The sequence below is a fragment of the Lagopus leucura genome, unplaced genomic scaffold, assembly GCF_019238085.1.
Source record: "Lagopus leucura isolate 7727_CA_CO unplaced genomic scaffold, USGS_WTPT01 Super-Scaffold_100014, whole genome shotgun sequence".
Lineage (NCBI taxonomy): Eukaryota > Metazoa > Chordata > Aves > Galliformes > Phasianidae > Lagopus > Lagopus leucura.
The window spans coordinates 15532519-15556110 of NW_024962268.1; the positions used below are offsets into that span (position 1 = coordinate 15532519).

Consider the following 23592-nt stretch of genomic DNA (forward strand, 5'->3'; position numbering starts at 1 on the left):
CTGCTGTGTTTGCCCTGTGTGTTGAACCTCACTCTGTAATCTGCTGTAATCTGCTATTCTGGGAATTCTGTAAACTTCTGTAATCCGATAGCTGTTTTCAGACCTGGGCAAAGGGATGAAGGGCTGAGAAGTGACACAAATCAGAGGCTTTTTTTCCAGTTTATATAGTACAAATGCCTCTATAGTGACATGCTAGAGGAATTTCGAAGAGCATCAAATGTCACCTTTGATACTTTTGTTGCATGTAATTTCAGTATGGAATCATAGGACCGTTAGGGTTGGAAACTCCACTAAAGTCACGTGGTGCAGCCGTCGGCCCATCCCACCGCGCACGTTTACCGCGGCCCTTAGTGCCGCCATTACTTTCTGCCGAGCACCTCCCGCGCAGCCTCACTTCCACACTTCCCGCGCTCTGCTGTGGAACGCAGCAGCGAAGAGGACGGAGGCGGGGCGCAGTGGCGCGGCGCTCTCGCGATGATCTCGCGGGATCTTTCGTCACGGAGGAGGCGGTGGCGGGGTAGAGAGGCCGCGCCTGCGTGGTGCGCTGTGTCCGCGCGGTCCGTTGGCGGCCGTTTGCGTTGGTGTTCCCGCGCTCGTTTGTCTCTGCTCCTTGTGTGTAACCTGTATGGTTGAACTGCCAGTGAACTGTGTGAGTGGAAGCAGGGGTTCGTTTGGAAAGGTCCTCTGAAAAGAATGAAAACGTGTTTTTTCATATCTCTTTAGGCATGTGGGGAAGGCATTATTTGGTTTTCTTTATAATGGTTACCTAGAGGTTTAATGAGAATGGAGGTCAAGCTAGACGTTCTCGTGTCTACGTCTATCAAACAAAAAAAACCGTGGACTCGCATTGCCTGGATCGGGCAGGTGAGTGTAAAGAAGTGTAACTGAAATAACGTTCTTTAAGGAGTAGACATCTTTTCATTATGTAACACTCTTTTTACGGAAAGGGGGGATAAAAAAGGGGTTAATTTGAATGCATTGCAGTTACGGGTCGCAGAAAATAAAAGTGATATCTTCCAAGCTGGTCTTGAGGCTGGATGACAAGATGTGAGTCTTTTACAAGATGTGCCTCACACTGGAGTCTGTTGTTTGGTGGTTCTGGTTTCTCATATCCTTTCTTTTTAAAGTACATCATTGAAAACTTTGAACAAAAGCATTTTCCCATTCCCTGCTGTATGTGTAGAAAGATGCTTTATTAAACCTTTGTGCTAAGATGAGGCTGGATTTTATCTTTCTGTAATGTACGATTTCTGTTTAATTAGGTGAACTATTTAAGGCCCACTCAGTTTGAAAGCAGTGGCAAAAATCTGACTTTAAACAGGACAGGATGAGGGAACGTGTGTCTGCGTTTGTTGGCATGTGGTTCAGTTGAGATATTTTGAAGAACTTTTTAGTAATGATTGTAAGTTTTGTTTAATAATTTAAAATCTGTCAAAATGAAATGACATCAAAAGAGACTGATGCTACGTATGATCCTTGAATCATATCTCAAGTTGGAAGGGATATATAAGGATTGTTGTGTTATACTGTAAAGCAAATATACCAAAGAATGAAGTTAATATGATAATCACAGCTGTAACATTCTTTCTCTCATTCCCTCTTCATTATTTTTTCTAACACGTTTATGTCTTTCTTTAATGTTTCACAGGCTGAGTAGAAATTATTTTTAAATGCTCTTTTCTTTTAACAGGAAAAAGAAGCTGTTTTTCTTCTAGATGATAAACGTATAAATGAAATTAATCTTGCATCAGGGAAGACAAAGAAGAAAATTCCCCAGCTGCAATCATTGTTAAAAAATGTGGTTGTCTTAACAACATCAGAAAATGGTTAAGTATACTGTTTCATGTATTATAAACACAGTATATTTAGTTTTAACAATTAAGAAAGGTATAATACCTGAAATATATTCCAGTTCACTTTCAGCTTTAGAATTGTGGCTACAATGGAAAGCAATTTTAAGTTCTTCATAATAATGTGCTTCAAAATATCTCTCCCCTGATGAGTGCAGGCGCTTGGCTGGCAGGATTACTTACAACAGGAGAGTTATTTCTTTGGAATAAAGACCAGGACTGTTTAACAATAATACCAGCAATTGAAGAGTCCAGGAAGGTAGCTGCAGCAGCACAAGGTAAGTGTTTTTCGGTTTGTCTTTTGAAAAATGGGGCAAAAGTCATTCTTGTTCTTGCACAAGTTAAAAGCTAGTATCCTAGTTAAAAGTACTAGTATCCTAGTATTGTTTTGCATTTCTATCACTTGTCTGCAAACTAGACTGTGACAAATGTCCTTTTTGTTACTTAAATAATACAGATTTCTAAATGCAAAAAAATGTATAAACTGTCATCCATTTTTAAGTACAGTTTATATTTTGTTTGCAATGGTTAGTTATCAATTGTAGAAAAATATTCTTTATTTAGTTATAAATACCTTGGAGAAGATATACATCTGATTTAACTGCTGTCTGCATCATTTTAGGTTTATTTTCTAGGTAGGATTTTCTAATAAGCAGTGATTAGAGAGACTATTATGAAGGCATATATTTGCAAATTTAGTACTAAGTTGCATATCATTTAAATATCACGTTACTGGATAATCTCACTGACATCAGATTAGAAAATGAAGTAGTGTAGAAGCGATTTGTTATTTTGAGGAATACATGCATTTAGGAGTTGAGGGTAATAAAAAAGCAGGGCTTTTATGCATTTATTTGTAGTTTTCATAGGAGGGGTAGGTTGGGAAAGACCGTTTCTGATGGTTGAGTGTCCTGGGGAAGATAACACAAAATCCGTAAGAATAGGCATCCCCTCTGACTTTACTGCTGGCAAAGGTCTAGCATTAATGATGAGGTTGGAAATCAGAGGTACTTAAGGAGGCACTTGAATTTTTTATGATAGAGGTGAAAGTAATTTTCCTGTTCTTTTTAAGTCTAAATCTAGCAAAGGATCAAAAATAATTCTGGTGTTTACTGTTTTTTCTAGAGTGTTTGATGAGATTGTATTTGTATGTGTCTGGAGATGGCAGAAGGGCATTATTAACTACTCCTACAGCGTGTGTCTTTTTGTGGGAGAGTACAGAATATGGAAACACACTCTCTTTTAAAAAGTCTTCTGGGCGGTGGACTCAAATTTTGCCTACTGAATCAGTCATGTTGCCTTCTACTGAAGAAAAAGAAATTGGAGTTCATGCTGCTTTCTTACAAAATGAGGTAAAAAAAAAAAAAAAAAAACCTTTTGGCTTGCCTGGGCCACAGTAATTGAACAGAAATAGGTTTGGACTGCATACACAGGGCTGCTTCGAAACTAATGCCTCCTATTTATTTCCATGGAAATTACAACTGATATAAAGAGTGCAGTAACACTATTCGACAGAGCAAAATCTCAGCTACCAGGCATTATTTTTCAGCGTAGTCACAACCACTAGCTGTGCACTTTCATCATCAACAACTAGGAACCTGTATGCTGTGCTAGTAAAAATCTGCAGCAGCAAAGGGGACCCACTGTTGCTGTCACCACTACTGAAATGCATGACACACTGCCTCTCTGTGCTCGCAACCACTGATTGGTCTCCATAAATGTTCATAAGTGTCGATGAATGTCAGTGGATGCCATTTTTTCTGCATGGAAGAATTCAGTGGCACACCTTCATCTGCACTTCCATGTCAGACTGCCCCTCTGCTGCCATCTATCTCATGGCAACCATATGTAGCAGAGTATTGGTGGGAAGGTTCAGCCTCCACTGCCATAACACCGACATCTGCCTTGGACACCACAGGCCGGTGTTATAAAATGGCAGGCATTGTATTTTGAGCAACCCTCATAAAGTATGTTAAACAATTCAAGTATATAAATAATAAAACTTATTTTAATCTTTTATATTTTCTTAAAAAAAAAAAAAGAGCAACGCAGAACTAGTGGGATACATGACTTGATTTTTTGAAGCTAATGCATCAACCCCTGGTTCCATGACAGTGCCTACAATTCTTAGTGAGCTCTCAAGGATTTTTGATGGAATTTTTGATCTCAGGAAATTTTTGATGAAATTTTACTCCTTTGGTACTTCAGCCTTGAAAACAGTTGGTCACCAATGTGTGTGCTGCCAAGAAGTGGTGACACGAATAAGGCGTGATTGTGAAGGGAGGGATGTTCTTCTCTGGTACGATGGGGTTTACGAAAGAGTCCTCAGATTTTTGAATTGAATGTCTGACTGCAGCTCTATGCACTCCATTTGAAAATTCTCAGGTCATGTATTTATGTCAATTGAAAGTGGAGTTACAGATAGACCAAAAAATGAGGATTATTTTTCAGCAATCTTGAAGCCTGTTCTCAAATGCCTTTATCAAAAAGGGGAAGCATGGCAGTGTATTTTCTGCTGCTCACAGGACTGTGTTCAGCCAGTGAACCAAAAGGCACACAACTCTTTGCTGTCAGTTGAGCTGCGCTGCACTGTACCCTCCTCACGCCCCGGCTGCAGCTCAGGCAGTGCTCATCACACACCAATGTTTGGCCACTGCGGGGCCAGGCTGGGCTGCTTGGCAGGCAGAGCTGCAGGTGGTGCGGGGCTGGAGCTGGGCTGCATGTGGGGTGGGGGTTGGTCATTCCCACATGAAAATAATCATCTCATCTCTTGAGTAAGTTTGAGCAGCAGAAGCTAGAGTGAGTGATGATTGGCTCTTTGTTGCATATACATTTCATCATTCATTTTGTATGAAATTTAATGACAACGTAAGAACGGCCTTGCTGGATCAGGTCAAAGTTCATCTAGCCTATTATATTCTTGTCTTCCTTAAATTTATGAATGACAATATTTTGTTATTTTAACCTAGTATCTATTTTGATTAATGTAAAAGTACATTAATGTACAACCAGGATTTGGAGTTTATTTTGTCTTTCTTTTTCTTCACAGGTACTAGGTGATTGTTGTTTGTGCTCTTTTGTGTTTTACTCTGACGAGTGTTTGGTTTTAACGTTTTTGATTCTTCGCTGGCATGAAAATGGCTTTAAATATGCCAGGTACACTCAAAGTTATTTAAGTTCACTAACGTAAGAGAACGATTGTAATAAATGTATTTTATGGTGAGATTTCAGAACTGCATTTACATTCACATGCAATTAGTTTTTGTAATCTCTTTTGTTTCTGTCATGTTTCAAATCTTCTTAGTTTTTTTATTTAGAATAGCATACAGTTTATTTTCATATTCATACTATTGAGTAGTCCTATGTTAGATCTCAGTATGCTGTCTGAGCAATTTCCTGGCTAGAATGCTAGTCTTAGTTCTGTAGCATGGATCTATGTTTAACTGTTCTATGTATTAACATAAACTTCTATTCCATAAAAATCTGCTTAAACTTTTATAAATTCTTCTAATTTGTAAGGTTTAATAAGGAAATTAGTGGGATTTTTTTCTTGTGCATGTTTCATATTTTTGTCTGTCATGTTTTATTTACAATGTATGAGTCATTCCACTTGGCATATCTGAATTATCTCTTCTTTTTTGTTGTTTTGTTTTGTTTTTGTTTTTTTGAAATTCAGTTCTTTGCCATACCAGATCCACTGGGTACAGCAGACTTGTTCTCTTGTTAATTTAGTGCCTCAGTGTGTATCTATAAAGTCAAGAGGAGCTTTGCTGTCTGCATTTGCAAGAGATGGACTCTTTCTTGCAGTAGCTGTTAACCAAATTGATCCTAAGGTATGAATAATAGGCAGTAATTAATAGTTGCACTTGAATTAAGTCTGGTAAAAGGAAATTAATAACAAATTTTAGATGGGATTTTCAAGATTCATATTGGTACATGTGATTATATTCATATTGATAGTGATAGGCATGAAATTCTGTTATTCCTCCTAATAAATGACAGGTTAAATCTGAGCCAAATCCTGATGCAGTTTTTAGTGTTAATGCTGTGTGGTGTTTAGCATACAGGGATGGGATAACACAGTCTTTAAAAACTTCAGTTATTCACCAACAAAACAGGAAAAGTTGCATTTTGAGAGTTTAGAAAAAAATGTCAAATAGAATAAAAAAATATATATATATCTATTATATACTCAATATGTAATCAATCTTTAACTACTTTTCAATGTAGAAGTAGGTATACAAACTAATTAATAATCTAAATAATATTAATTATTGAAATGTAGTGGCACAGTGACATGGAGTAGTATTTCCAGGACATCAGATGTAGCATGTAACTTGCTGATATAAATTGCTTTTAAAGCAATTAAAATTTTGATGTAAACATTTAATAGCTTGTTTTTGTTTTTAACATTTACTTTCTTATTTTAGGCAACTCAAATTCTGTTTTTAAACACCCTGAATTTTTTAACTATTTCGGGTAGTGTTAAAGGTTGCAGTAGCAAGAGTAGCACTGTCCCATCCAAGTTTATCAGGTAAGAAATTGATCTTATTTCTGATTTTGTTGTGCTTTTTTGCTTGTTTGTTTGTTTTTGTTTGTGTCTTTGAGGGGATGTTTTTGTTTGTGTTTGTTTATTTTAATAAAGTTAACCTAAGATTTGATGCAGAGATTTGACAGAAAAAAAATTTTTTCCTACCCTATCTAGGTCTTACTGGGTCGGTGACATGAGTTGGACTCCTGATAGCCTTTTCTTGGCTTGCATGTTAAAGCGTGGATCTTTGATTTTGTTGACTGGTATGGGTGAATTGCTGACCTTGATTACTTCTGGCTGCTCTGTAGAATTTGGACCAGCAGAGTTTATTCCAATTCATCCACTAACAACATACAGGTAAAAGGATTTGAAAATATCTATATATCTTTGTCTGATTATCATACTTCACTTTCAAACCTACTGCAAATTTAAACTTCATCTTTCAAGTTCAGTCTTGTACTTTTTATGTCTCCTTTCAATATCTGTTTCTCATTCGTAGTTCTCTTCTATTTCTTGTAATGGGTTTGTCGTGATGAAAAATTGGCATACTGATAATGTGAGTATATGCTATTTGACTTGTTTTATTTCAGTTGTTTGAATTTGATAGTAATTAAAAGTAGCATGTGTTTGTGATATGGAAAGAAACTAAACTTATACCAGTACTAAAAATGTGTATTTATTTTAATCCAGTGATATTTCTCTATTCTTTTCAAATTTTACTTACAGAACTTCGCCATGTTTCCATCTCAGATCTTGTAAATGACATGTGCATGATCAAAAACTAAGATTTTTAATATTTGTACTCCAGTTTTCTAAATTTTGAAATTCAGCTGCTGGTTGTATAGGGGGATGTAAGAATCTGTAGTTAACACCTTAAAAAGGAGATCAGAGGTTACAAAAAAATAACACATTCTGAATACCTGGAAGAAATAGAATAGAATCTGAACTTTACTGTATTGAAAATCATAGAATCATAGAATCATAGAATCACCAAGGTTGGAAAAGACCTAAAAGCTCATCCAGTCCAACCTATTCCCAGTAGCTCCCACTAAACCATGTCCCTCAACACAACATCCAGCCTTTCCTTGAACACCCCCAGGGTCGGTGACTCCACCACCTCCCTGGGCAGTCCATTCCAGTGCCTGACCACCCTTTCTGAAAAGTAATACTTCCTCATGTCCAGCCTGAATCTCCCCTGCCGTAGCTTGAAACCATTCCCCCTGGTCCTATCACCAGTTACACGAGAGAAGAGGCCGACCCCCAGCTCACTACAACCTCCCTTCAGGAAGTTATAGAGAGCAATGAGGTCTCCCCTGAGCCTCCTCTTCTCCAGGCTGAACATTCCCAGCTCCTTCAGCCTCTCCTCATATGGCCTGTGTTCCAGACCCCTCACCAGCTTTGTTGCCCTCCTTTGAACACGTTCCAGGGCCTCAATATCTTTCTTGCAGTGAGGGGCCCAAAACTGGACACAGTACTCGAGGTGCGGCCTCACGAGTGCTGAATATAGGGGAACAATCACTTCTCTGCTCCTGCTTGCAACATTGTTTCTGATGCAAGCCAGGATGCCATTGGCCTTCTTGGCCACCTGGGCACACTGTGGGCTCATGTTCAGCCGAGCATCAATCAATACCCCCAGGTCCATTTCCTCTACGCAGTCCTCCAGCCACACCGCCCCAAGCCTGTAGCGTCGCCTGGGGTTGTTGTGGCCGAAGTGCAGGACCCGGCATTTGGCCTTGTTGAAACTCATCCCATTGGCTTCAGCCCAGCTCTCCAGCCTGTCCAGATCCCTCTGTAGGGCCTCGCTACCCCCAGGCAGATCCACACTTCCAGCCAATTTGATGTCATCTGCGAATTTACTGAGGGTGCACTCGATGCCCTCATCCAGGTCATCAATAAAGATATTGAAGAGGACAGGCCCCAGCACCGACCCCTGGGGAACACCACTCACGACTGGTCGCCAGCTGGATTTGACTCCATTCACCACCACTCTCTGTGCCCGGCCCTCCAGCCAGCTCCTCACCCAGCCAAGAGTGTACCCATCCAAGCCTCTGGCTGCCAGCTTCTGCAGGAGAATGCTGTGGGAGACAGTGTCAAAGGCTTTGCTGAAGTCTAGGTAGACCACATCAACAGCCTTTCCCTCATCCACTAGATGGGTCACTAGATCATAGAAGGAGATCAGGTTGGTCAAGCAGGACCTGCCCTTCATGAACCCATGTGTTCGTGAAGGGCAATGTGTGTGTATTAACAAGAAGCAGTGATGTATTACTGATACATTATTGCATTGTTGTGTTACTTTGTTCTTTTCACTTTGTTATTTCTGAAAGTTCAATAACATATAATGTTGTATCTCATGAAAACATTCAAAAGCATAGTGATACCTTCTTAAACTGTCTGGTTAAGAATTCACTTACTAAAATGCATTAAAATACCTTAATTATGGGTACGTATTGAAGGTACTCAAGATTCAAATCTTGAGGGTTTTTTATTTTTCATACACATCTACTGAAAGTTGGACTTAATTTTCAAGGACTTGTTACACACAATAAGACTCAGAAAAGAGTGTGCGGTACAGAGGTTTAAAGTCAAATTGGGGAAAAACATTTAATACTTAAACAGCTTTAAGTATTTCTATAGTACTCAGTGAATTTAAGGAAAAATTATAAACTAACTCACAACTGCAGTGAAATACTAGCATCTTGCAAGCATAAACAGTGTTATTCAAAGTGCTAATCTTTTGAAAACTTAGACATTTCCTTACAAGGTATCAGGGTTGGTGCTGGGACTAGTGCTGTTTAACACCTCTGTAGTGGGATCAAATGCACCCTCAGCAAGTTTGCAGATGACACCAAGCTGAGTGGTGCACTTCACATGCTGGAGGGCAGGGATCCTATCCAGAGGGACCTGGAAAGGCTCTGAGAGAGAGGTGGGCCCATTAGAATCTCATGAAATTCAAGAAGGCCAAGGGCAAGGTCCTGCACTGGGTCAGGGCAATCCCAAGCAGAGATACAGATTGGGCAGAGAGTGGCTTGAGAGCAGCCCTGAGGAGAAGGATTTGGAGGTATTGATGAAAGACTCAGCATGAGTCAGCAACATGCACTTGCAACTCAGAAGGCCAGCTGTATCCTGGCTTGCATCAAGAGAAGCGTGACCAGCAGGTCAAGGGATGTTATTCTGCCCCTCTGCTCTGCTCTTACCCCAGCTGGTGTACTGCATCCAGTTCTGGGGCCCCCAGCACAAGAAGAACATGGAGCTGAGGACACGAGTTTATTTCTTCTTTATTCTATTAATAATAATTATTAGTAATGAATAGTTTTCATGTGATTTTTACATCCTATATTGAAATGTCCTTATTTTAGACAGCACAACTCTTTGTGTCAAGACTCTAGTCAGACACTTGGATCTTCAGCTTCTGAAAGTGATCTTATGAGACAGAGATTTTCTGTTGCTTGTCACTCAAGATTACCCTACCTCATTGTTTCTGATGGATTCATGATAACAGTGCTAAGATTTCATAACAACATTTCACCAGTGGGATTTTTAAAATCCCTTTTGCTTGATTCAACGCAACGGCTTGAAAATGTCCGTAGGAATCTCATGAACTCTCAGGTAGGATTATGAGTTTTTCACATGTATTGTTAAGTAAAATAAAACTTCATATATATAGAAATGCAGTTTTTCAAACAGAGTGCCTCAGTTTATTGTGAAATTAGTGTAAATTCTTTTGAGTTAGAAAGCCATTTCAAGAATAGAGTTGATCTGGAAAACACTGAATATTATTATTTCAGAAAAGTATAATGAGCACACTCTGAATTGTCACAACATAGTCTTTCTGAAATTTGTGAAAAATTTTGCTGAGTTTCTTTGACAGTGAAATTGGTTCAAAAAGTTGACAGGTTCTGCTCAACTCTGATCTACTCATCTTTTTAAAATGATGCAGAAATGATTCTGTAAAACCTTTGTCCCCAGATTGCTGCTATTTTAGAGAATGAGTAGCTGTCCAAGTGGTACTGCCTGTATTTATTTTGTATTTATATTGTTAACTAAGGCTTGCTAAAATATTTGTTTATATCACCACTCAATAGAGCTAAGTCTGGGAAAACAGAAACCTTTGAAATAAAATGTTCTGCATTTGTTGCCAATTACCTAACTCTGTGATATAATAGATACTGAGAATTTTTGTGTTTGCTGTTGGAGTATCACACATCTTCAAATGACTTTAAATTTGAATTTTGAATTTTTGAAGAAGAGGAATATATTGGTATTCACTTATGAGCTAGGACAGTGAGCAAGAATTTGAGAATGTGGAGAGATGTTGCTGTTAAGATGCAAGGACATAAACAGTATCTAACGAGCCGGGTTATTTGAGGGATCAGGAAAGCAGATTCTTTCAATGTAAGAAGTTACCAGATGCTAAGAAAAATGCAGAATTCCAAAGCATATTCAAGTGATAGTTTGTTTCTCTGTGAATATGTATACTTCCTTACTTGTTCTCCCTTTCTGCATGGCACTTTAAAACTGAAGCTTCTTAAATGAGATCAGTTTCCTTTTTTTATTTCCTAAGTGTGTAGTTTGATTTAGAGACAAATAATGTTTTGCATTATTGTTTCTTTCAGACTAAAGGGAGACATCTGTGTTCACGATCCCTGTTGTCTTTAAAAGACAGCCTTTTGAAACACACACAAAACCATACCTCCATCTTCTTCCATGTCCCAAAATTTCTGGAAGAGGACACAACAGAAGTGAGTCAGAAAGCCACAGACTTACTGGTACATAATTGTGTTTTTCTAATTATGGAAATGATTTCTTCATATCATATTCTAACTGTAAAGACTTTTTTTAACCCTAAAATAACAGTTTTTGTACATTTGCCCTTACTAAGTATTTAAAAAAATAATCTCTCATTTTCAGTTTAGGAGCAAGGAATGCAGTTTTTTCAACTTTTTTTTTTCCAGTGATGATTTTAAACTTTCTGAAAAAAAAGCATACTAATATAATTACATCTATTTGTAGCTTAAAGTCTTCAGCTGCACTGTATAATGAAATATTACATCACAGTATATATATTGAGGCTGTAAGGTACAGTAATGCAGTATATTATCCTAAGAAATTTCTTTTGATCCTAGGGAAATCAATTATCTATTCTCAGTTTCAGATAAATCTTTATTCAATTCCAAAAATCTACCTGTATCTTATGCAAAAACAGCTCTGTGATCAAAGTCACTGCACAGCCTTTCTCAATTCCATTACATGCTTTCACTTTTTGAGCTTTTGTTGAATGATACTATATTTTACAGTTATCTGAAAAAAATCCTACCTCTAATTCTAGGCTAAATAAAAACAAGTTTTCACTTTCCCTATGCTGTGACTTTTTTTTTTTTAGTTTGGTAATTTTATTTTTATCTGCATAACTGTTGCAAATAAGATTTTTAACAAGTGCTCTAGTGAAACTGCAAATGGATTAGATGTGTTAGCAGTTAAGCAATTTACAAATAAAACTTTTATTTGTGAAAATCAGTAAGTAGTGATTTTTGTAGACTGTGCTCTGGTAGTAGATTTGAATTAAACTTGTTTTTTTTTTTTTTCTTCCCTGGTTTAGGATTATGAAGATGAATCTGATGATGAAAAACTGTTTCACAATAGCTCTTCTAACATCTTCAGCCAAAGAGTCCTTTCTTTTGTTGGTAAAGCTGATCAAGGCCACATAGAATTTGCATCAATGTTTGATACTATTCATGCAAAAGACAGTACTGAAGAGAAAGACACGTTACCAGTAGAACTGAACTCTGTTCAGAGGAGTCTTATTACTGCATGGCAGATAGGGATTTCAAAAAATATTGAAGAAAGAGATACTTTTCTGAATTACACAGTAAGCTGCATTACCCATTTTTTCAACATTCTTCAGTTTGTAGAATGTTCTTCGCTAAACCAGGATGCATTTTTAAATAAATCTGTGAAGAATTCCCACTGGATTCATTGTGTTTTAAAATACTTTCAGCTGTGTTTAAGTGTCTTCCACTGGCATTCAAGAGCCGGTATGACTGGGCATGTGGCAAAGCTAACGTTGCAAACACTGAAACTTATGCTTGTTCAGAAACAAGGTCAGTTGTTCTCAAAAAATCTTTTGGCATGCTTCTGTCTTTTGAAGATGGTTTCTCATACTCTAAGTAGCACTTGCATACCACAGTATGAGAGCTTGTTTGCATCTCCTGGTGTTAATAGTCTTGTGGAGCTTGATTCATTCATTGTGCCTGTATTTCTATTTCTGGATGAGAGCGCAACTCAGGAATTCAGCTCACTGAAATCTGTGCTTGGAGAGCATCCTCAAGCACTGAACTGCGAGTCAAAAACAGAAAAAAGGTATGAATGAAGTTTGCATGAAAGAGATATTAAAACAACTGTATTTTTCAGTTATATAGTAATTACAACATTCTTTTGGGTTTTTTTTTTTTTTTGTTATGCTCTGTGAGAAAGCGTAATAATCATCGAATGGACTGGGTTGAAAAGGACCTCAAAGGTCATCTCTTTTCAACCCCCCTGCTATGTGCAGGGTCACCAACCAGCAGACCAGGCTGCGCAGAGCCACATCCAGCCTGGCCTTGAATGCCTCCAGGGATGGGGCATCTGCAACCTCCTTGGGCAACCTGTTCCAGTGTGTCAGTACCCTCTGTGTGAAAAACTTCCTTCTAATATCCAACCTAAATCTTCCTGTCTTAGTTTAAAATCATTCCCCCATGTCCTATCACTATCAGTCTGTGTCATTCCCCCTTCTGTTCAGTGGCTCCCTTCAAGTACTGGAAGGCCACAATGAGGTCTCCCCAGAGCTGTCTCTTCTCCAAGCTAAACAAGCCCAGTTCCCTCAACCTTTCCTCATAGGAGAGGTGCTCCAGACCTCTGATCATCTTAGTGGCCCTCCTCTAGACCTTTTTCAAGGGCTCTATAGCTTTCTTGTGCTGGGGGCATAATCTTGAAATGTGTGCAGATGAAGGCTCATACCTACAGCATGTTTCACAGTTCGTGGTATTTTTACTGTCTGTTACTCAGTCCCCTTCCTCCCAAGCAGAAATTCTGAACTCAGTGAAGCCAAAAGGCTGCTTGCTTGTAATATATCTATAGTTTTGGTTAGCAAACTTTGTATTCAATTATAGAAATGGTACAAACCATCTGGAGTGTTCTGCTGCTTGGAAAATACAATTGGTACTGTATGAAATAGTGGTATGTAATTGCCTTTGATCAGTTTTAGGATAACTCAAGAAAGATATTAAGTCACAAACCAGTAACTATAAAGGAATATTTTATCTCACCCCATTTCAAAGATAAGGTCTTGCTGGAAAACTCCCAGAAGGAAGAGATCCCTAAGTAAAGATGTTTCCCTGTCGGCCACTGGCCCTTAAGTGAGTTTAGAGAGGGGTGGATCCTGGGTGAACTGCTTGTACCTATGCTCCTAGGTCTAGCCACTCTTCTTTGCCAGGTGCTTAATCACTGGTTCAGGTCCTGGTCTAACAGTTTCATGACAGCATTGTATCTAATTAATTGAAGTATGTTAATCATTCAAGCAGACTGTTCATTTCTGAACGAGATGCCTAAGAAGCATTGTATCTCAAGAATTTCATCTTCCTGTAGTGGAAAGTATTTATTTAATAAGCTTAAAATATAAAATTAAGCTCACTGTAAATTTGATGGGACACTTTCAATTGTCTGTGACACGATAATCCCTGTTTTGGGTTAATTGTGCTGCAAGTACAGAGTAATGCATTCATTACAATGACTGTCTCTATATCTGTAAATATTAGAAGCAGAAGTGATAAGAGAAAGAACTGCAGATGTAGTATGATCTTATGTAATCTTTCTCAGGTCCACAGGAGTGCATATCAGCTGTTACTGACAGGCTTATTATGTATCTGAGCTGATACATTTGATAGTACTCTGTTGGGCTATAGGGAATTGGTAGCCCTAGATAGAAGCTCTGCAGACAGCTGGTCCACCTTTGCTCTTCTTGTTATGCTTGCATTGTATATTTTGCCAGATTTTATGAAGGTACTGATGTTCTGTTTTGATGTTTATCTGTGTTATTTCATTTCCCTGTTGTATAGACAGGCAGGGAATCACTTTGAAGCTGGTGTTCTGGTGCTTTAAGGTTACTAATTCTTCTGAATTTGCAAAGACTTACCATTGTTTATTGGTCAGAAAGCAAAATGCAGGGCAAAAATGTTTATTTTTCCCCTGTAGTCAGAAAAACTGTTTTGTTTGTTTGTTTGCTGAATATATAATGCAAAAGAAAGAAAAAAGTTGGACTCCAGTTGTTTTCTTTTTTTTTTGTGTATATTTTACTTCTTGAGCTGCAGGTTGATTGCCCTATGGCGATTCTTGTATGAAAGAGTGGTTTGTTATTGGAGCCAACTGAACAAAAAAGCACACAAGAATATAGAAGAAGAAAATGTTGTCTCATTGCTTTTAAGCCATACACAAGCAACTCTTCAGTCCTCAGGAGTGATATTAGAAAAACGCTTCAAGATTAATTCTGTAGCTGGTTAGTACTTTGGAAAGAAATACAACTATAAGTAGCTGAACAGTTAACTGTACACAAAAAAATTAAGTCTAAGCAATGACACTCAGTGAATACCAGATTGAAAAATAAGTTATCAGTTAAACTTCTCTTAAAATTCTGATCAGAACTCTCTTTATACTTCATGTACCAATACACCTGTAGATTATATTATAAGCTATGGAGCTTGCAAAGCTAAATTAAAAAAAAAAACAACCTGACGTTTTGCTATGAATCATGTCCTAGAGAATCTGAAAGTTAAGTCTGGTTTGTAATATCTTCTTTTGAGGTGAATGGGCAAGAGGATGGTTATCTTAACTGGATTTCTATTTAGAAATTGTTGTCATTTTGTGTGATGGAACACATGAACATGGTACATGAACATATAGTGTATGTGAATGCAATCAGCCTCTATTGATCATACAGTTCAATATAGTGTAATGTAATAGATTTTAAGAATTGCTGGAGATGTACGTATTCTTTTACTTGTCATAAACCTGTAATTCTGAAGTGAGTGTATGTTTACAGATGTAAAATGTTACCTGTATAGAATTTTTGATTGATTGCATGTGTGGTTTTTGTAGGGGAGGAGAAATTCCTTTTAGGCTCATACAGAGAATCTGTGGATGTTTGGAGAAGATGTCTTTGTGAAATTAAGGCAAAGGGTAAGGGATGAAAACTTTTTGCTGGTGATGGGAGGGGAGAATGTGTATTGTCACTGCAGTTATTCTTGATTTTATTGATTCCTAAAAGGGGATGCAAAACAGGCAAAGGATGCATGTTCCAGTTTAAGTTAGTGTGTGAGCAGGGACCAGTCAAAAGTTACGTTAAGAAAAGTTCTTGCATTTCTGCATTGATACCAGTTTTCCTATAGCTGTAGAGTATTCAGAACAGGAGAATCCTAAGTGTGTTCTTCTGAGCAAGAAAGTAACAATGAAAAACTGATGGACAAAGTCAATGGCAGTTACAGTAAAATAAAATGTATTAGTGGTTGAGGATAAACAGAGCAAAATAAAATTTGTGACAGGAATTTATTTAGGAGTTATTTTGAAACAGAACAGAACTTCTTCCTAAGTGTCATAAGAACTGTTTTGTAGTTAATTACTGTGAGAAATATATTGTGCAGAAGGAAGTAAGGATACTGAAAGCCTTCTGAATCTCAAAGCAATGTCTTTGTGTTTTAGGCAGCCCTTCATTAAAGGATAGGCTTTCTTGAGCTGTCCTGTCTTTGTCTCTTAACAGTTATATACTGTATTGTTTAGAAAACTGCCAGGTCTCCAGAAATGAAATCATTATGGATTATAACTTACTAGTAGCTTATAGTTTGAAAGAAGATTGCGTATCAAAGAACAACTGTTCCTTACTTATACTCAGCTTCTCAGAGTAGGTGTTTGTATAGATATGTTTCTGGAAAAGGAGGAATACTGAGCTTAGCTGACTTTTTGGGGTGTTATTTTTTCCTTTTCTGACTGGTTGGGGTTTTTTTTGTTTGTTTGTTTGTTTTTTTCTTTCCTGTTTTAATGCAGGAGGAAAAAGAGCGTGTTTTCTTCAGAGTAGATATTACCTTGCTATATTATTTTGCCACCTATATCATTATAACTTACGTGAGGCTCAAGGACTCTGTGATCATCTGGTAGGAGAGATTCTAAGGCGATCACAGCTCTCAGTGAATCAGATGGAAAATTTTTCTGGTATGTTTGTATTACATAAAACTGGTTATGCATGTTATACTGTCTGGATAATCTTATATTTAATTTATATACCCACACACACATTGTAATGCTTTCCTTTTTACACTGAACTGAAGCCTGATTTGTTTCAAGTTACTTTAAAGATGCGTGAGTAAGCAGCCAAACATCTTTCACTGTATAGTGAAGGTGTGACCTGTTAAAATATTCCTGGATTCAAATCTGCAGAAGATAAGACTTTGCATAAGAAAGGCAATGGGTACATAGTGCAATTTTTTTTTGTATTGATCTTTTTTTTTTTTATGATATAGTATGCTGAAATAGTTGATGTAGGATTAGTCACCAATCTGAAATTGACAGTGGGATATTTTTTTTGCAGATGTTTGTAACAGTATTCTGTGAAGTCATAATGTGGCATCTGACTTCCCAAATTTGAAGTTTTTGATTCAGCTCTGATCTGAGCATGGATATTAGAGGCCCATCTCTAATCGTTAGAAACCTAATATAAATCTTTTAGTATAACAGCTAATTTGTGAAAAAGATGTAGCTCTCACATCCTGAAAACTTATTAATAAGTTGAAGAATACTATAGCTCTTATTAATACTAATTTCTTTTAAAGTTAAAACCATTTTATCATTCAAATTTAAAACCATTTTCCTTCATGTTTTGATATCCATTTTATTTATTTTTAGACACTAAGTATTCTCAGCATGAACTGTGGATGATAACAAATGTTCATACTGAAACTGCTATGGCTGTGATTCGATCCATGGCTCGATTCATGGCTGCTTATTTCACAGATCAGCTGCTCTATATCTTTCCCCCACACAATGTTGATATCCTGCATCCACTTCACATCAAACCAGGTATTTATTTTTTTTTAAAGCAGTTTAATTTGCTGTGTTTAACTTGTTGAACACATTGAAAAATGTTTTTTTTTCATGTTGTCTATTTTTCTTGTTGATTTGTTTTCAGCATCTTTAACTTTAGAGTAACTTAATTTTTCCAGATATTGCTGTTAAGGAGTGTTGATGTTGATGTCTCTCTGTGAAATAAACATTTTTTTATTGTTGTTCAATTTTTGTTCTTCTAACATTTTGTTGTTCTTCATTATTGAAAATATTTTGCTAACAAAGATAGTGGTCTATGGGAAATTGAATTGCATAGTTACATGTTCAATTACATAGAAATTACTTTTTTACATCTCCACTGACTCCACAGTTACAGCTGTCAGGTGAGTGCTCACCACTGTTCTGGCTGAGATCAAGTGCCCTGCCTGCACAAACTACAGTACAAACTTTTTAATACAGTACTGCTCCCAGAAGGGAGAAAGTGGGCCACCTGCTGTCCTCCCTGTGTGCCCTCCTGCATGGACTGCAGGGCAAACTGCTGTGCCACATTCAGTAAGATCTGCCTTGAGCCTTTTCTAGGCTGAACAGTCTGAACACTCACAACTTTTCCTCATAGGAGAAATGTAGTAGTCCCCTAATCATTTTAGATTGCTTAGATTTTCTGAGAAATTTTTGAATCCGTTGATGATTTTAATGGTTCTATACTACAACAGGAAGTGGTATATATGGTGGTATATGTGCCTTCATAGTCTTTGAAAGTAAGTGTAAGCCTCAAAATAATGTGATACTCTTCTAGATTTGCATTATGGCTTTGTATCTGTTACAGTTACATGTTTAGTCAAGTATGTACAACTTCAGTGTAGTAGAAAAACTCAGAGAATTTCCATTCAGCTTAGATGTGCCCTTTGGAATATCAGAAACATATGTATTGTACTGACAAATGTACTGTCAACTGTTGACTGTGTCAACTTCAAAACTTTGAAGTTAGAATAACCTGCTGATTTTGCATACCATTGTATGCACCACATTACTAAGCAGGAAAATACTGATCTCAGTCTTATATCACAACATGAGCTGCATATGCCAGCTGCAGATAGACCCTTTAGTGTCTCTAATAGGGAGCTCAATAAAAATCAAAAAGCATTATGAATGTATGAATTTTGTATAATTCATCTTACAGCACCGAGGCCAGTTTAAATTTAATTTGTGTTTTTGTGTCTCAGATGTGTCTCCTCGTGTTATTCCACTACAACGCCATCTGGTTACAAGAGCTGTCAGAGACCAGAACCTTTCATCTGTGTGGACAGTAGAATATGCTCTTGACTTGTTCTTTGTTGGGGGACTCCTTCCAGAGGCTGTATGGCTAACGCGCAGGCTTGGTGACTGGAAACTCTCAGTCTCAATTGGTGTGGCCTACAGTCTATATCGTCAGAGCTCTGATGAATTCACAAGGTAAAACTGAGCTTGGAATTGGTGTCATATGTTTTGTTATTGAACTTTAAGTGTTAACTTATTTTAACAACATATCCTTTTCCTCAAACATTCCTATTCTCAGATTCCTTGTATCTGTAGGACCTAGCATGTTACAATTAGCTACTTTGTATTAGATTTTCTTTCAGAAGATAATCTCTAGTTTTTGTTTTTAAAGAACTGTTGCTTGCTATGCTTTCAGACTGAAAATCACAGAGCATCATCTGCCGTTAAGCTTATCACCAATGCAGACTTTTCAGGAAAAACTACAGTCTTTGCTGGGGCAACCAGCTACTTCTGAAACAACTGAAGAACATATTAAATATAAGTGGTTTACAGGTACATAAAAATTATGAGTATTTGTGATTATTTTTCATGTCACTTCACTACATGTTCTATGCTGTTCACAGTCACACTGCATATTGCATGTAGTCTTGAAAAGAAATAACAATTTTACCTTCTCTGTGTGAATTGATAATGTGGTATATTCAAATGCTGTAATTTTATAGGCTTTTGGCTTATCGTTTTAAAAATTAAAGCCATTATCAGTTTTGTCCGTGGTTCAAGGAAGACTATACAGTTTCATTCATAGCTTACATGCAAAAGTTTTTCATACACAGCCCTTTGTCATCCCTGTAAATCCATTTATTCCACTGTTGTTCACATATATTAGCCAATCCTTGTTTGACTATATGTGAGATTTACTTAAACTTGGAAGAAAACTAATGCTTCCTTAAAACAAATACAAGAAAACAAATGCAAATAGTATGGAAAGTGTCACCAAAACTAGATTGGAATGATTTATTTTCGCCATGTTAAAGTACAAGAGGGACAAATCTCATCACATAAGAGAGATGAGGCTTACTAACTCCATCAAACCTAAAACCTAGCAAGGCTGAGAGTTTATGACCATGAGGCACATGCACAAACACGTGTTCATAAAGTCTATGTATGGCATGCCACATCGGTAACTGCCTACAGGCACTGTTTAAGTGAATGCTATGCATGTCAGCAGCTTACTCCTGTTTCTGCCTCTTGCTGCTCAGAATCAAGGTCCATTTATATATATGTGTATGTACAGTGTGGATACCCCCAGTAGCTAGCTTTGAACATACTGACCAGAGGTGGAGCATTGCATGACCTGCTGCTCACCAATGCGAATGTGGAGGAGATCATTAAAGCCATTAAAGTTGGAGGCAGCCTAGGCTGCAGTAACCATGCCCTGGTCGAGTTTGTGATCTCAAAAATCTTGGCAAAAAGTGGGGTCAGGACCCTAACTTTGGAAGAGCAAACCTTAAGCTGTTCAATGGATTGCTGGCCAAGATCCCCTGGGATGCTGTCTTTAAAAACGAAGATGTTGAGGAAAGGTGGCTACTCTTCAAGGATGTCTTCCTGAGAACACAAGAGCTCTCCATCCCTATGAATAAGAAAGTGGCAGAGGAAACAGCAAACCAGCATGGCTCGGCAAGGCACACTGCTGGGCATACTGAGGGCAAAGAAAGGTGCACACAAGCTCTGGAAACAAGGGTGTATCATCTGGGAAAAATACAGGAATGACGTCAGGACTTGCAGACGTAGGATCATGAAAGCCAAAGTACAGGCAGAACGGAACTTGGTGAGGGATATGAAAAACAATAGGAAGACATTCTACAGGAACATTGTCCAGAAGAGACAGGCCAAAGCAAGTGTACCTCCTCTGGTAAATGTAAAAGGAGAGCTGGCTTCAACAGATGAAGAGAAGGCTGAGGTACTGAATGAGTTCTTTGCCTCGCTCTTCACTGGTGGCCAGGATTCTAATGCTTCTCACATCCCTGAGCCCTGCATCCCTAACCCTCTAGGTGGGGACCAGGGCAGTAAATCCCCCTCTGCTGTAAGGGCAGAGCAAGCCCGAGACCGCCTCATGAGACTGAATGTGTACAAGACTATGGGGCCGGATGGCGTGCACCATGCCAGATGGGTGAACCTGATGAAGTTCTAAACAGCAGAGTGCAAGGTTTTGCACATGGGCCGGAGGAATGGCAGGCATCCATACAGACTGGAAGGAGCAGTCCTTGAGAGCAGCCCTGCAGAGAAGGACCTGGGGGTCCTGATGGATGAAAAGCTTAACATGAGCCAGCAGTGTGCTGTTGCAGCTCAGAAAGCAAATGGTATCCTGGGCTCCTTCAGAAGAGGGGTGGCCAGCAGGGCGAGAGAGGTGATTGTCCTTCTCTACTCCACCCTTGTGAGGTCTCATCTGCAGTACTATGTCCAGGTCAGAAGGCCCAGGTACAAGAAGGACAGCGAGCTGTTGGAGAGAGACCAGAGGAGAGCCACAAAGATGATCAGGGGGCTGGAGCACCTCCCCTATGAAGACAGGCTGAGGGAGCTGGGCTTGTTCAGCCTGGAGAAAAGAAGGCTGCAGGGTGACCTCACTGCAACCTTTCAGTACCTAAAGGGAGCCTGCAAACAGGAGGGGAATCAACTCTTTGAAAGGGTAGATAACAGCAGGACAAGGGGAAATGGTTTAAGTTGAGGGAGAGAAGGTTTAGGTTGAATGTCAGAGGGAAGTTCTTTACAGAGAGAGTGTGAGGTGCTGGAACAGGCTGCTCTGAGAGGCCATCCTGGAGGTGTTCAAGGCCAGGTTGTATGGGGCCCTGGGCAGCCTGGTCTAGGATTAAATGTGGAGGTTGGTGGCCCTTCCTGTTGCAGGGGGGATTGGAGATACATGATCCTTGAGGTCCCTTCCAACTTTGGCCATTATGGATTCTGTGATACTGTAACTTACCAACTGGGTCTGGATTACCAGTCTTCTGTGTTACTGACATCTGCATGATTGTGTCCCCAAAACCTGGTCCCCATGCTATTTCTGGTATATACCCACTCACCAACAGATATCCTTGTTTCCCTTCACACAGGCTGCACCGTCCTGGAAGTTGGTCTTAGATGTGTAGTCGTTCCAATAGATAGCTGATCTTTGGTTTTCAGTCTTCCCATGTGCTTAGCCCTTATAAACACATATAGAGATCTCTGACAGATCTTTAGTCTTCACCTGATCCTTACAGTAGCCATCTTCTCCTGTGGTCTCATGCTTAGTGTCACATGTGCACTGGCACATACTGCCTCTCTGGCTGCTGATCAGGATTTACTTTGTATCACAGAATCACACTGTATCACAGAATGGCCAGGGTTGGAAGGAACCTCAAGGATCATGAAGCTCCAACAGCCCTGCCACATGCAGGGCCACCAACCTCCTCATTTAATCCAATTGGGTTATCCAAGTAGGTCTCCCAAGTAGGAGACCTATTCCCAAGTATCCAAGTAGGTCTCTCAAGTGGTCCCTCCAGCAGTTTACTTGGTACCTGTATTAGCTGCCATCTCGTGCAGTCTTGATCACGTGAAAGTGAGCTACACTCATTCCACGCTCAGAGCATTCTGCTTGCTTGTCAGCCTGACTTGATACTCACATAGCCTCACTTGTTCCTAATCCTGGCAAAATGGACACTGCCACCAGTTCTTAAACTCTTACATGCTGACACACAGGGTAGTGTCTCTCTCTCAGAAAAATATGCACATGTTGACAGGTCTCAAAAACGGTGAGGCTGGCACAATTCAATGCCACGCTTTCAATTTCTTTCATAAGGATCCTGTAATGAGTCCTGGATAATCCCAAAGAGATCTCCTATGGTGTGGCCTTTCCCTCTTGAAAGTGATGACTGTCTGTTCAAAAGGTACTTAAGAGAGCCACTCCCATTGGCTCATCTTGATGTATTTCACACCTTGGGATGATGGTGTGTTCTCTCACAGTAATTAAGTTTGTTTTTGTTTTGTTTTGTTTTTTATTGCTTAATGAGCATGCATGTCACTCAGAATGCATGGAGACAAGACTTTTACAGGTGGATTTTTTTTTTTCCTGTGACAGTCCTATGAGTAGACTGGCCTGGGTATTATTCAGGTTCTCCCACCTTCTCTTGGTCTCTGCTCCGTGGCATGCATGGCAAATAAGGTTTTTATCACATAACCTAATTTAACACTTTACTGCTAAAATTCCTCCGTTTATCTAGGTAAGTTTTACAGAAAGTTTACTGTCATTATTTCTTTTGTGTGTGTTTTGAAAACCTTATTTAAGTCCCTGTCCAGAGATGGCTTCTAATTACTCTTTACGTGAGTTGTATCCTAAACTCTGTTGAGATTCTTTTACATTCATTTCAAATAATTTTTGCTTCATGGACAGAAAAGCATGTTGTGTATAACAATCTCTAAGTATGATAGGTCATGGGGAGACTTGGCGACATATATTTCAAAACAAGCAGAAGGAAGAGAAATGGAAGTTGAACAGTATGATAGTATGCAAATTTTAGGAGCCCATTACTGATTTATGTTGAAGTTCCTGCTACCTCTAAAAGATGAGAAGAAAATGGAATAATAGGTCAAATAGATCAAACAAATATATATATATATAAAAACGTAGACTGGATGGGGCCATGGGCAGCCTGATCTAGTATTAAATGGGGAGGTTGGTGGCTCTGCAAGTGGCAAGGGGGTTGGACATTCGTGATCCCTGAGGTCCCTTCCAACCCTGGCCATTCTGTGATTCTGTGATTTCCCTGTTCTCTATCATTATTCTCACTGATAAAAGAATTGCTATGATCATTAATAATAAGATGTGCAGTCTATGCCTTC

The 23592-nt window shown here is 38.7% G+C and overlaps 1 protein-coding gene across 10 annotated transcripts in view; it reads left to right on the top strand.

Moving 5' to 3' along the window:
- The first annotated feature begins 534 nt into the window (after positions 1–534).
- CPLANE1 (ciliogenesis and planar polarity effector 1) overlaps positions 535–23592 on the top strand; it is a 63171-nt gene continuing 40113 nt past the window's right edge. For 7 of the 10 annotated variants that reach the window (XM_042875226.1, XM_042875222.1, XM_042875227.1 and 4 more), the window contains exons 1-17: positions 535–864; positions 1691–1826; positions 2009–2128; positions 2976–3202; positions 4900–5006; positions 5527–5683; positions 6281–6384; positions 6556–6738; positions 9738–9987; positions 10995–11147; positions 11978–12738; positions 14724–14908; positions 15508–15588; positions 16450–16614; positions 17305–17478; positions 18687–18915; positions 19136–19272. In XM_042875226.1, the coding sequence (XP_042731160.1) occupies positions 778–864; positions 1691–1826; positions 2009–2128; positions 2976–3202; positions 4900–5006; positions 5527–5683; positions 6281–6384; positions 6556–6738; positions 9738–9987; positions 10995–11147; positions 11978–12738; positions 14724–14908; positions 15508–15588; positions 16450–16614; positions 17305–17478; positions 18687–18915; positions 19136–19272 (3256 nt within the window). In that variant the 5' untranslated portion in view covers positions 535–777. The remainder of the gene's footprint in view (positions 865–1690; positions 1827–2008; positions 2129–2975; positions 3203–4899; positions 5007–5526; positions 5684–6280; positions 6385–6555; positions 6739–9737; positions 9988–10994; positions 11148–11977; positions 12739–14723; positions 14909–15507; positions 15589–16449; positions 16615–17304; positions 17479–18686; positions 18916–19135; positions 19273–23592) is intronic. The other 3 variants (XM_042875221.1, XM_042875220.1, XM_042875225.1) reach the window with 3 other exon arrangements.